This window comes from Lipophrys pholis (assembly GCF_963383615.2).
Source record: "Lipophrys pholis genome assembly, chromosome: 9".
Lineage (NCBI taxonomy): Eukaryota > Metazoa > Chordata > Actinopteri > Blenniiformes > Blenniidae > Lipophrys > Lipophrys pholis.
The window spans coordinates 10681246-10695805 of NC_137639.1; the positions used below are offsets into that span (position 1 = coordinate 10681246).

General features: G+C 44.6%; 1 protein-coding gene across 1 annotated transcript in view; it reads left to right on the top strand.

Moving 5' to 3' along the window:
* Window positions 1–486: 486 nt before the first annotated feature.
* Window positions 487–14560, top strand: part of rims2a (regulating synaptic membrane exocytosis 2a) — a 153849-nt gene continuing 139775 nt past the window's right edge. The window contains exons 1-2 of the mRNA XM_080471055.1: window positions 487–695; window positions 1236–1451. Of these exons, the coding sequence (XP_080327181.1) occupies window positions 1252–1451 (200 nt within the window). The 5' untranslated portion in view covers window positions 487–695; window positions 1236–1251. The remainder of the gene's footprint in view (window positions 696–1235; window positions 1452–14560) is intronic.

The window sequence follows — 14560 nt, forward strand, 5'->3', positions numbered from 1 at the left end:
TGCTCCAGTGTGTTTCCTCAGGGCTTCCCTGAGCGCGATGACCCTAACCACAGCCGCACCTGCAGTTCGGGCCACCGGCACCAGTCATATTCCCTATTTATCCTCCTCTCTCTCTCTCTCTCTCTCTCTCTCTCTCTCTCTCTCTCTCTCTCTCCTCTCAGTGCTCATGATCTGCTTATGAAATATGCATGCCCCCCCCCCCCCCCCCCCACACCCTCTGCGCTCCAGCTGCGTCCACTCCGCGTTTTGCGGCCGCTATCCAGCCTGCTGTCAATGAACATCCAGCGTCCTCCCCGGCTGCTTTATTCCTCTACGTGTCTCCATCGCTCCGCCTCTTCTTCCGAGCTGGATTCTTCTCTCTCTCTCTCTCTCTCTCTCTCTCTCTCTCTCTCTCTCTCTCTCTACTCTCTCCTCCTCCCTCCCTCTCGCCACCACCACCCCCCCTCCCCTCATCTCTCTCACTCTCTCTCTCTCTCTCACTCTCTCATTGCATCCATTTTTGTGCATTTAAGAAATCTCCAAGAATTACCAAGCTGGAGGAAGGCGAGCTGTCCGCCGTGGCAGAGGAGGGTTGAGGAAAACAAACCGGGACGGAGCGGAGCGGCCAGCTTTTATTCCCAAACATGCGCGTGAAGCCGCTTTAAAGGATGGCAGCGATGGGTTAGACGGGATTTACCATGACTGCGAAATAAAAGGCAAGAGTTGTGCTTTTTCTTTTCTTTTTAAAAAAGCCTTTATTTTCTTTAATAGTTCTGGATGGATTTGGGGGGGGGGGGGGGGGGGGGGAGCTGTGTTTGGAAGTACCTGAAGGTTGTAGACCCCCCCCCCTCCCCTCTCTGTTCCATCTGCTGCTCCAGCGCCCCCAGCTCCCTGCACCCTCGGTGGGCTTTCGTAAGCTCGTCATGAGCGTTTAACCGGCGGACGATGGAGCCTCTGAAATGCACGTTTTCACCCTTATTTCTGCTGCACGGTGCAGATTTGTGCACGACGCCGCTGAGAGCCGGGATGTCAAGCCGCCTGTGAGCCGCCGGTGCGAATCCCCGCCGCCGGTTCCCACAGACAGCAGGACATGTAGCATGGACCAGTGTGTGTGTGTGTGTGTGTGTGTGTGTGTGTGTGTGTGTGTGTGTGTGTGTGTGTGTGTGTGTGTGTGTGTGTGTGTGTGTGTGTGTGTGTGTTTGGGCGAGACTGTGTTGCTGCTTGATGGTTTTGTTTTGTTTTGGGTTTTTTTCCAGCCACTGTGTGTAAAAGATGTCTGCTCCACACGGGCCCCGGGGCGGCCCCGGCCCTGCCGCCGCCGCCGCCGCCTCCGCCGCCGCTGCTCCCTCGGCGGCCGGCGCCATGCCGGAGCTGCCGGACCTCAGCCACCTCACCGAGGAGGAGAGGAAGATCATCCTCGGCGTCATGGACCGACAGAAGAAGGAGGAAGCGAAGGAACAGTCGATGTTGAAGTAAGAAGGGGTTGTTTCTGGGTCGGTGTGGGGGTTTGTGGAGGGGTCGTGTCGCCTCTTGACATCCGGAGCTTTGACGGAGGGGCTGAGGTGAGCTCCAGCTCCCCCTCCTCCCTCCTCCCTCCCTCCCTCCCTCCTTCCTCATCCTCCCTCCCTCCTCAGCCTCCTACTGTAAAGAAACTACTTTATTTTGTGCTTCTTTTCTAATGCGGCACTCACTTTGTTGTGGCTCTGACTCTACTATTAATGGGCTGGGTGAGCGAGCGAGCAGCCGCCGCCATTTTCACGTAAAAGAAAAAAAAAAAAAAAAAGCACGCCAAATTGCTTAACCTTTCCCCGCGCGCGTCACCGAGATTACACAATATGTGACACTGGAAAGATCATTTAAGGTGTCCTTTGCGGCGATGGTGCTTTGCATGTGTATTTGTGTGTGTGTGTGTGTGTGTGTGTGATTTTAGTACATACCCCCCACCCCCCCCCCCCCCTTTACAACCCCCCCCCCCCCCCCACCCCCCTCCTGTGTACAGATGTCGCTCGGAGCTGTTTCAGCACCACGGCGCTGTCCACTGTAGAGGTTTTAGTTTTTAAGGTGGACCGGAGTAGTTCCTGCCAACATCGTTTAAACCTCTTTTTATTTTTTCAATTTTTTATTTTTTTTTGTTTGTTTGGGCCATAAATCTGCTTTATGGCAGAGAAGTGCACTTTCCGTCCCATCTCGACCTGGTTATAAAACACACACAAAAAAAAATCCACACTCAGTCGATGTGTTGTTAATTAAAATCGGGACTCGAGCCACTCGGGGAAGCCGGGCTAATGAGCAGAGAGGGATTTTCGGGGCGGTGGCCTTAAATTTTTCCGTCCTGTTGATTTTTCTTGTCGGGCGCACATGCTTGCAGTGCTGGATAAAAGGCACTTTTCCCACGTCATGTGAAGGCAGCACGCACACCAGGCTGCAGTTTCAGTCTTTCAGTGTCTCCACCTTCCTGCCAGGAGAGCAGGTTCACTGCTGCTGCTGCTGCTGCAGCTGCTGCATGTGCCTGCTGGATACTACTGCTCGGAGCTTTCTGAGAGGCATTAGGGCTTTTGTTTTTCCCATCATCAGGTTAAATATTTGCACCGAGGCGGCATTCTTAATGGGGAGAAGGTTGTGCAATCCCTGTCCAGTGCTGCTGCATGATAAACATGACTCATGTACTCCAAGACATGGCTACCTCAGCCTGCTGCGGTGTGGTGCTGTGTGAATCATCCAGGCCTTTTCTCCCCCCCCCCCCCCCAAAAAAAACCCCACACACACACCCTCCCGCCTTCCCCAATGGAAGCGTGTTTCCCCCCATTTCTCTTTCTCTGAGGTAAAAGGAGATTGTCACTTTTAGTCACTTTTAGTCTGACGGTGATGTCAAAGGCTTGTCATGACAGAGCATGTGCAGAAGTGGCTGTGCTTTTGCGACAGATATGACTGAGTGACTGACTGTCCCACCATAATGTTAGGTAACTCTGATTACAGACAAGGCAAGCAGGAAGGATACAAAATGCAGGGGTTGGTGGGGGTCAAGGGGCTTTTGTTTCAATTGCTTGCATCCAATTTTGCTTCGGAATGTGTTTCCAGCATGACTTTACCTTGCGGTTTGTCTCATTGGCAGGACTATATTAGTGCATCAGCTGGCTCATACCTTTAGGCTGTTTCTCTACACATCCTGACAGTTTAAACTATTTTACGGCCTGATAGTAGAGCTTTCCTTCCTGTTTTTTTTTAATTGAGATACATCACATTGGTTTAGGTTCGAACGTGCTCTGTCTATACATCTGAGGTGACTCATCATGAGTCATCAAAACAGTAAATCCCCACTTTCTTTACCTATGAATCACACCAGCAGAACGTGTCCTGAAGCAGCGTTAATATGCTCAGCCCTGACATAGGTACAACTGCAGCGGATTAACTTGTCATTAGATGGTTCACAGCGTTTTCCAGCGGTGTCCCTCGGAAACAAACACCCACACTGCAACATCCAATGCCTATAGCTCACGCAATCCGCGCTGTCGCAGTCACGGTCCAATCCCACAAGCGGTGTGGTTGGATGGCTTTTTCTGGAAAGTGCCGATTTGAAACGTCGAAGTCTGTAATCTAACAGAGGGAATCCTGGGAGGATGGAGAGATGGAAAGGAGAGGGGACGAGGGAGAGGAGCCTCCAGCTGCAGGGCTTGCCAACTTGCTGTCATCTCACTGGAGGTGCTACAGAGTGTGTGGATGGAAATCCAGCACTGCTGACTCGCATGTAATTAGCTACTCTGTCCAAGCCTGCTCATTCTTAGCTGGCCCGTGTACGTGTGAGACTGCATTAAAAAACATTTATATATGTTCTGCTCTAATGAAAAGTACATTTCGACACATCTGCAGCTCATTCTTCGAATCCTGTCCTTGAAAGCTTATCAAAGCTGCACCCATAAAGCCCCATTTAGTTTATCATCCAGCATTCCTCCCTATTAAGTCCTCGCTACAATTAAGCATGGCTGCAGGTGCATTGGTTCCATGATAAAGAATCCTCTGGAGCTATCAGTGAGCTTAGCTTTCCATGCTTCAGTGAATCCCTGAGCGGTACAGTAATAAAGGTTGTGGGACCCCCGCCCCCACCCAACCCAGACATGGTGCAGTCCTATAGGCAGGCATCAGCTGCCTGTGATGGGGTGACCCACAAAATGCCCGGGGCTCCACTTCTCTTTTCTCTCTGCTCCTCGCCCACCAGGGGTGTTTGGTTCTGCTCAGTGGTGAGTGGGGGAAACGGTTTGATGTTCCCCACCCCAACCATGACTTTCTCCCTCACACCTTTACCTCAGATGGCTTCGTTGTTGTTTTGTCTCTTGATGTCCGAACAGTCAGATTCTCTCAGCTTGATTTCGATCTGAAAAGTCTTATTATGTCCATCTGATTGTGACTTCAGCAAAAATAAATTCCTCATACCATGCATCACGGAATAAGCTCCACCCAGTCCTTTCTCCTCCTTGTGGTGGTGTTCACCTCATGCATCGGCGGGAATGTGTCATTTGTTGAGGGACCTCCTTCAACAGCGCTAATTATACTGACTGTCTTGTAAGAGGGACTCCCACTGAGATGCAACTATTTCAGAGCTCTGAGGCGTCTGCTCCTCTGCAGTGTATCTGGGGTCCCAGGCCTTCCCCAATTTAATTGCACACAACTAACAGTGCCCTGTGTCCTGCAGGCTCTCTTTTGGGATTTGTAAAAAAATGACGCTCTTCTGGTTAAAATATTTAAGCCGTGTGGCTCATATCGTAACTTGCTTGTCACATGCTTTCATTGGTGTCTTCTTAGATCAGTGGTTCTCACTCTGGGGTCCAGGACCACCTTTGGCAAGATGTCAGAAATCAATAGCGTGACTCGAGGCTTTGCTTACTCTGAGGCTGATTGAAATGATAGAATTTTAGAGACACATTCTTGAATTTAGAGAAAAGTGTTTGGTCCTTTCATTTCATGTATGTTGGTTAGAGTTGATGTGTTCACTAGTGTTTGGTGTCACTGTGCTGTTTTGGCTCAGAGGGGATCCACAGCTTTTCTTCGAGGTAACCACTGACATAGACGAAGTTTGGGGTTTGGTATATCCTTTCACTCTTAATCACCCGCCTAAATATTTTAACTCTAAATTCATGAACAACTTCTGTTCCTTATCAGTCCTTTATGAGTGGTTGAGATCATTATGGCGGTGACAAAACCACAACAGTCACTGGCGAGGTTAAGACAAATGGTAAATTAAGTTGAATAAGTCTAATATATATTATGATTTTGCCTATTTTGTATTGTTGGATTGTGTTGGGAGACAAAGATTAGGTTCCTGAATGGAGGAGGTTTGTGGTTATATGCCTCCAACAACCTCCCAGCCTTCTTCGACTTTGTGATCTATTATTACCTTTTATTTTTTCCCTTGAGCTGCCATATAAAGTAAAACCTGAGCCTGATGTCTGGTATCTATCACATGTCGTGTCACAATTCAAGCATGTCACAAAGGACAGGAAGCACCTTCCACTTCCACAGAACATGTTGGACGCTTGCTTTCGTGGGCTGATAAGTAAGCTGTTCTTCATATGGAAATGTTGTCATGCCTCTTAAATTCAGCCATATTTCTAAATTAAGTCAGAACTCAGTTTAGATAATGTGATTTAGTGTCTCATGAACTGAAGGCTTTGATTGATCTGACATTCATAACACTTCCCTTTTCGGCGAATTCAGTCTTCAGCTTTCATATTACCAGCTATGCTATCTACAGTGGGGTGGGGGGGGCGGGTTGGGGCGGGGTGTTTGAACATGAAATGCATTGACCTAGAATTTGCTATTATTGATTACGTCCCATTTCCTTTTTCCGTTTCCTCTTTTACGCACCTCACCTTCCGCCCCAACCAGTCCTGATCATCTATCTGATAGTGCTAAAGAGAGCTCAGTGTACCAGCTGGGGTCAGAGCTATAGAGAGGCCCCGTGTCCCTCGAGGCTATAGGATCTCAACCCTTATGAGAGAAAAGCAGTGGTATAGTGCTGTCGATAGTACAGTAGCTGAAGCCCCCAACGACCAACTGTAACTGCCTCCTGACATCCTTTTTGGGGCGGTTGTTGAAGCGATGAGAAGTGAAAAAGAAATAGAAATTTTAGGAGTGCAACCAAGAGAAATACATTGGAGAGTTTGTTACATGTGTAAAGATAATTTAAAGCCAGAACAGCAAGATAGACTATAAATGAATGTGTTTTTGTTTTAACAACATTAAAGTTAAAATACTGAATGTGTGACAAACACAAACCCAGTACTGGTCCCAAAAGTTACAGTCAGAGTAAAAGAAGTTCAGGGAAATATGGAGTCATTCCTGTCAACATTTTGACTGCATCTGGATTGTCCAGAAAACAGTTACATTTGCTTTGTCAACATTGTTATTTATATTCATGTCAATAAAGCAGGTTTGAATTTGAAAAAAAAAGAAAGCAAGAGACCTATGGTTGTGAAATGAGGCGAGGCAATGCTCAGTAGCTTCCCACTGGACGATATACAGTACACTCTCTCTCTCTCTCTCTCTCTCTCTCTCTCTCTCTCTCTCTCTCTCTCTCTCTCTCTCTCTCTGCCTTTCTCTTGCTCCCTTAGCTCACTCACCCATGCTCACTCGCCTTTCCATGCAAAGAGCAGATTCTGTCATGAGTGTTCCAGAGTCTCCCATCCCCCATCGCTTTCCCCAAGGCAGAACGAGGAAGAGGAAGAGAGAGATAGAAAGTGGAAGAGAAAGGATGTTGTCTTGACTCTGTAAAGCAGAACGCACGCCAAATGAATACATCATCAAGCTAATTAAAGTAACAATGTGGTTTGGTTATGGACGCCTGGCATGCTGTGGAGCACTTTGGCTCAGCTGGATGGGAATTCTAGTTAGAACATTAGCGCCATTGCCAGAATGATATACAGTATAGTACAGTATAAAATGATGTACGTGCCTGTGGCTCAAAAGCTTCACTGCCATGGTTGTAAAGTTGTACTATGCTGGTTCCTGGTCATTTGCCTTTTTTTTTGAATCAGCCATTAACTCCTTGTAACTGTTTAATTACCGTGTAGATATGCACCTGCAAAGGATTTCTTCTTTTGTGCATTTACCTTTCAGTGCTTTCAACACTTCCATTCAGACTCCTTCAGGCAACAGCCTCCGCAGCTACCTGAAAGTGCCTGAATGAAAGTAATCCGCTACTACACATTCAGCTTCAGTGCAATCGTTTTATTTGAAGGACATTTGTGCAGTTGTTACATGTGTTTATAATATCCAATAACAAAATCCTGATTATTATGACTGTGTTTTTTCACATCTCATAATTCTATGACCTCATGTCCTGCGTTAAACACTGAGCTACAAGCTTCTCTCCAAAAGTAAGTCTGACATCAAATGTTCAAAAGTCTTATTATAATGGCAATATTTTACTCTTCACTTGGAGGGCTCATTCTGATTTTTAAATCTTTATCCAAACCACTACGCACCAAAAATCACTCCTCAGGCATAAACCATGCAACCCTGCCAACAAAAGCAGCGGTTAATATCCAGTCCAATGCAGAGGAGGACAAATGACGGCCAGGTAGCATTCCATTCGCTCAGGTTTTCTGAGACATATGTCTTTTCAGTAGGGTAGTTAAACTAAATTGGCTTTTTAAAGTTAGGAGGGACAGGATAGATAGAGAGATTATAAATACACATACCACCGGTTAAAAGTTTCACAATGAAATAAGATAATCCTTTATTTGTCTCACAATGAAATCCATGTGAATGTTGGTGTTGGTAATATACCAGAGACTATTGCACAGAATAAATTAATAACATATATTGCATTTAAGAGAAACGTGATTAACACGTTAAAAGGTGCCTTGTGTCAAATTCAGGTTTAAGACAGGAAGTGTCTTGTCACTGGTGTTCAGAAAATAGTGTGCAGTGCAGTTTGTTAATTGGAGATTCTGAGAAAAAAACCTGATCGGCCATAACATTATGACCCCTGATAGCTGAAGTGATCAGCACTGACTATCTTTAAGCAGCAAGTTGCATTTTCAAGTTGAAAAACAAATCTGACCAAAGTGGTGAAGAGGTGACAGAATCAAGACTCATGCCTGCTTGTTCAGTGTGTGCCAGTTTTCAAATCTGTTACAAGAAATTGCACGGTGTGGTCAGCAAAGGGGCGATGTTTCTGTTATTTCACAAACATGGCTTCAGAAGGAAAGAGAGAGGACACATGGGGACACACTGGGAAGGGTTAAAAGAGGGGAGGAAAGAGCAAAGGGAGAAGAAAGTACTGGACAGGATAGAATAGGATGGAAGAGCGGAAATGAGAATGGACGAGGGGGGCACGAGGAGAGGAGAGAGGACGGCAAAGGAGAAGAGAACATCAGAAAATGAGAGGAGAGACATTGACGTCCGCGATGCTATCGAGTCTTGCTGCTGATATGACAAGCCTCCGTCCGCATTGACGGAGCAATCAGCCTGCCATCTCCCGTAGCCGGCCGTTCTCCTTGGTGGCACAGCACAGCACCGGCTCCCATTGTCTCTCCTGGCTTTGTTCTAAGTAACATCTGCATTCGTCAGCATGGGTTTTATTCTCTCCTGGGCTCTTATCCCTCAAGCAAAGTTTGAAGGGATTTTCCTGCTACTGGCTGTGCAGTTTCAAATGCCCTTGGCAAAACATGACAATAAGAAAAACGTTTTCGTGGAAGAAAAATAAAATTTGCTGGATCTAACACAAGTGATGTTTAATACGTTGTTACATATTAGCAAAGGATGACTCCTTTCCCACTTTGTTAAATTATTAGTCAAGACGGCCTCGAGCAACTTTTGAAATGAACAATTTCATGTTGGAATGGAAGCATCATAAGATTAACTTGACCAGTTAAGCACTGTTTGCCTGCGTATGAAAGAGTATTTGATCAGCAGCTAATGCTCTCAGAGGAGGACAGATTGGAAACAACACTTCTCTAACATCTGGCCTGTTGTCACATATGCCTCCCAGCATGCTGTGCAGGATTAGCCTCAATGAGAACGACACAATAAAAAAAGAAATATGGATATGAATGAATAGTTATGTGGTTAAACAAACAGACATAGAGTAAAGGAAATGAAATAAAAAAATAAAAAAAAGTAGAACAGGAGTCTCAGCCAAATAAGAGCAAAGAGAGTAGAATCGTGATAGTGAAAGCCACAGAGGGGGGAACACTATATCACTTTTATTGCCCATCCACCGTCTCCGTCCACCCTTACACGGTCAGTGTAGAGAAGATATACAGCGTTTGACCCTCCTAGGTATGCCTGGTGCGTCTGAGGAACATGATGTTAAACGTATCCCTCAAAACCAGTGTGGCGTGAGGATACACCGGAGATAAATTGATCACACACTCTTGGCCACCAGATGATGCAGACGAGCAGACTAACTATTTGTTGCAGATTTTTTTTTTTTTTAATCTGTAAATGTATGGGTATGGATCTTAGCTGTATTTCATGGTGCACAGGTTGAGGATTTCGATACCATTTAAGGACGGTGTTACACATTTGCGTGACAGACAGGGGACCAGAGGCAGGACAGCGCCAAAACCGCCCGGATGGAGAGAAAGTGAGAGACTTTTACAGGTCTGATGAATGGTGGACTAGTAAAGGTGAAGCATGGCATCAGGTCATCTCAAGCTGGCAGCGTTCAAAGAGTGAGACCCCCCCCCCCCCCCCCACCCCCCCCACCCTCCCTCCACGCTGGGAGTTGGACTATTTATAGTGGAAATACTCAGCTTTCAGCTGTGGCCGGTAAGTGGCCAGGCAGCAAGGCCTGCAGCCGTTTTGACATCCAGGAGGCACAGGCAGAGAGGCAAGAAGATTTACACTGAAACAGGAAGCCGTCATGGCCACGCAACTTTATACATAACAATTTAGAGTGCTTTACGTCAATTGCCAAAGATAAAAGCATTAGATTATAATTCAAAATCTCAAACAGGCGGAAAAACAAGATTTCAAAAGTAAATGCAATAAAATAGTTAGACATACATTATTTATTTTTAGTCTTATTTAGCCTTTATTCAGCCACATTGATGATAATAAGAGCAGGGACCTCCAGTGCATATCCTTTGATGCAGCATAAACTCAAAGAGCAATGGAAGATGCTGCAACTCCCCATGAAACAAAACAGGAAAGTTTAAGTTTGTAAAATTAGTTTAGCAAAATGAATCCATTGAGGCTTTAAAGGCAGATTAGTCTGTGTTTGTTGTGAGGCTGTTCCAAAGAGCCTCTGTAGTGTTATTTAACAACTTGTTAGTGACTGCTTTTTGACATTTAGGACTTGAAAACACTTTAGACATTATGATTAGTGTTTACTGACTCATCTACTGCAGTAGACAAAAAAAAATAAATTTAAAAAAATCCAAGCTTGTTTTATGCTGAGATCATTCAAAACATGAAGGGGATTGTTAGGAAGTTCAGAAATGCATCTTATTTTTAAGAGACTTTATACAAATTACTCTATCTTAACATATTTTTGTGATTCATCAGACTAGTTTGCATTACCCAATAGTTAATACTAGTTTAGTACTTGCTATTAAGAGGTTGTACTAATTGCAATCTTTGTTTAATGGTAGTAAGCAGGTTGCAGTTATTACTCATCGTCCATCTGTGCTCTGATCATATTGTGCTGTAATTTGTGAAAGCTGACATTTAGCATAAAAAAAAAACTTAAATTGACCAGTCTTAAAGTACAACTGTCAAATAAGTAAATAGACATGTTTCCCAAAATATCAAACTTTTCAATAAAGTTTATTTTCTACCCAAATCTCAAACTATCACTCACTCCTAAATAATCTGTCAATTTAGGTCAGGATCAGAGCAAATGCTTCAATGTGTTTGTCCTTAACTTGTTTCAGTTGATTTTCTGTGCACTATTGAAGATGTTAATCTCACTATATCAGGATCATGTCAAGAAGTATCCCGTCATTGAGCGAATGGTTCTGCTGCTAAGCTCTGACACGTTGACTTAAATTAGACTTAATCCAGACAATAAACTCATACATTTTAGGTTAAATCTAAATAGTATTGATTAATAATAATAATAATAATAATAATAATAATAATAATAATGATAATGATAATGATAATGATAATAATAATAATAATAATAATAATAATAATAATAATAATAAAAACACAATAGTTTTACTGTTGTGGAGCTTGATAAAGAGGTACAGACAGGACACAGTCCTGGTTAAGAATTCAGGCCCAGATTTAGATCCTGTATTGTGTATGAAACTGAATAGAAATGCATCTAATATAATGTAAAACTGTAATAAAAAAAAAAAAGAAGAACGTAGAAAGTAGAAACCTTGCAATTAAATGGTTAATATGCCTCACCCCAGATGCTTTTCTCTGTGTGTGAGCTGATAAATTTACAGGCGGTAGTTTACACAGGACGCTCTAATCTGTCCTTACCGTCCCGTGCGTGTGTGTGTGTGTGTGTGTGTGTGTGTGTGTGTGTGTGTGTGTGTGTGTGTGTGTGTGTGTGTGTGTGTGTGTGTGTGTGTGTGTGTGTGTGTGTGTGTGTGTATAGACAAATACAGGACCGGCCTCATTTGTTTATAGATAGAAAGCAGTGGATGGGGTTGCGTTTTGGGCCACACAAAGGGACATTTGAAGGACCGGCTCGGCAGCACGCACGTGGTTGAGTCACCAGCTTGCACCTGCTTCAACCAGCTGAGTCTTGAATGAGCAGAACACACACACACACACGCACACACGCACGCACGCACGCACGCACGCACGCACGCACGCACGCACGCACGCACGCACACACACACAGGTAGTAAGACACACATATAAGCCTTGCAGAGGCCTCACAACTCAACAGACAGTAGAATTTATTACATAATAATTGGAGTAGTGATTGTGGGAAACTTTACAATTGCTCATGCAGGCTCAGCTCATATCGTTGGCCCTTTACTTTAAATAATATTCCACCCATATTGTGTACTCGCAATGAAAATATTCTCTCTAAATGCTCTTGAGTGTCTTATTATTTTCCCCTGCTTTCCTTCTCGCTGCTCCCATGTGGCGTCGTAATTCGCTCCTCTCACTCTCAAAAGGTTATTGTTTTTCCAGCGGGGATCATCAGGTCAGATGTTTAGCAGAATTACACTGCTTTCCATGTACAGTAGATGCTGCAGATGCTGCTGCGCTGTAGGTAGATTACAGAAGCAGCCGACTGACATAAATAAGGGAGGATAAAGAGCAGCCGCTATCGTGACGTCACTAATGCAGCCTTGGCCCTTATATAAGCCCACTGTTTGAGCACTACACACAGGCACTACTGTGTATCCCCCACTAGGACATACTGTACAACATATAGACTGCTGCTCACTCTGCCTAGGGCTGAAGGTGGCTTTGCGGGAGCTTTAAATGTATTATTCCAGAGATTCAGTATCTGTGTGTGTGCATCACGGGTAGCTGGGCTTGTGTAGTCTTGCATGCACCACGGTACCCACAGTGAATGTGAGAGTGAAAGAGGCCTTTTTCATCCCCATCATCTGACGCTGATCAGGAGGGAGACACAGAGAGTCGATAGTGTGATCCTGGGATCGTGCTCCTCGACCGAAGTCTGATGGAGGATCTCCCTCTAATCCCTTAATATCACTCGTCCCACTGAGATACTGCTGCCATCGCCATGGTGATGGCTGTGATGGCCTGGATGTGTAGCGGTTGAACCGCGAAAGGGAGGGCGAGAGGGAGGGAGGAGCGTTGTGGCGCGGACGCGTGGAAATCCTCCTTTGTGAAACGTAAATGCGATCATTTGAAGTAATATCTCAGGGCAGGACATGCAGGCATTTAAAGCCACCAGGCATGAGGCCATGAGGGTGGGAGGGAGGTGTTTGCCGCAGACGCCGAGCAGATTCCGGCCGCCTTATCTTCGAGGGGGCGGCTGCTTGGACGGTTTGTTGGCTGGTTGCTTTTAAATCTGTGCAGAGAGGCGGCTAATGCAAGGGAATCCTTTGATTTGGGATTGTCCAACAGCCACAGTGAGACTGATCTCTCCACCAGCAGACAGATGTCCAGAGCCATCAAGTTCAAGTTAATTTAACTCGTACAGTATTGTGCTCACATCTGTTGATTGTGACGAGGGCGCCTGTCCTTACGCTGGTGCTACATCTCGCCTGTGCGGTATATGATGACACGGGGTAACCTACACCTCCAATCCGACATCATATGGCATCTGCAGCAATATTTTAGCAGCGTGCTGGGTGTTACCTGTGTGCAGAGGGGTGATATCAAATTGCCCTCATGCTCGTCTGCCCGGGTACACCACATACAGTTTAGTTAAGCGAGCTAATGGTGACGTGCTGTTGCGATGAATTGGGACAGGAAGGAGTAGAGCAGGCTCGGCCAACAATAGGCACGGTATCTATTACCTCTCTATTGTTAGCCATGGCTGGGCTATTATTATAGCCCTCAGTGAGACACAGACAGCTGACTGCAGTTTCAGTACAGCCCACCTCCAGCTCCCATCCAGGAACAACAACATCCCGGAGAGCTTTTTCTCAATCTGTTTGAAGAAGCGACTGATTGGAGTTTCAGTAGAGCCTTGAATTGTGCCATTTGTAAAGTGAATAATAATGATTTTGAATTGTTTTTTATTTATGCTTGTAACGGCTCTTGTTTTTGCCATCAAACCTGACACATCCTGTCATTCAACATCAAATGAACGAACGGGTTCTACTTAAGCAGCGTTGCGTATGTTTGCCAGTAAAATGACAACACAGTCTGATGAGCTTGATGGTTTTTAATTGATCAGACCTCATTTCTATAATGCAACAGCCCAAAAGAAGTAAAAGCAACACATTTGTGTTGTATCTTGAGTTGAATGATTGTCAGAGTAGCAGCGTCTTAACCTTTTATGGTGCACTGATACTGCACTTAAAAAGTTCAACCCTCGATTAGTTGAAAAAATAATATTCGAAATACCGTTATAGGTCATTTATATGATAAAATCACCTGACATTTGTTAAACTGACTTAAATCAGATTGAGAAAGTCTGTAATTGAGATACATGTCTGATTTGTATTACTTTCTTTTCAACAAAATGTAAAAAAGGCAAACACACAATAAACACAAAACACCATGTGTATACTGAGAGACAGCAGGGTACAGGATGAGCACATTTGATCAAGAGATGACATTATGAGTTAATTATTGCCATCCAACACCCCCTTCGTATTCATGACAAAAAGAGAAGGAAAAGAGATTCTATTTTTTCTTTTTTTCAATCAACAATCATTAATGTTACAATGAAGAGTCCACAAATGATTACTGAAGTGCAAAAAAACAAACTATGACAAGGACAACCATCCAGGATGTCTTCATTGACTGTTACCACAGTAATGCACAAAGATTGTAATAGAACGGTGGTATCAGGTACGGATGGTGTAAACGATGTCAACAGGAAAGGGAGAGTTAGAAAGAATAAAGTGTTTTTGTGTTCTGGTTAATGAGGTATGAGTTAGGATGTGTTTAGGTTTAGTTTAGCCGTCTGGAGGTATACTGTAAGAATGATGCTCAAGCTTTCTCATATTGACTGTATGAT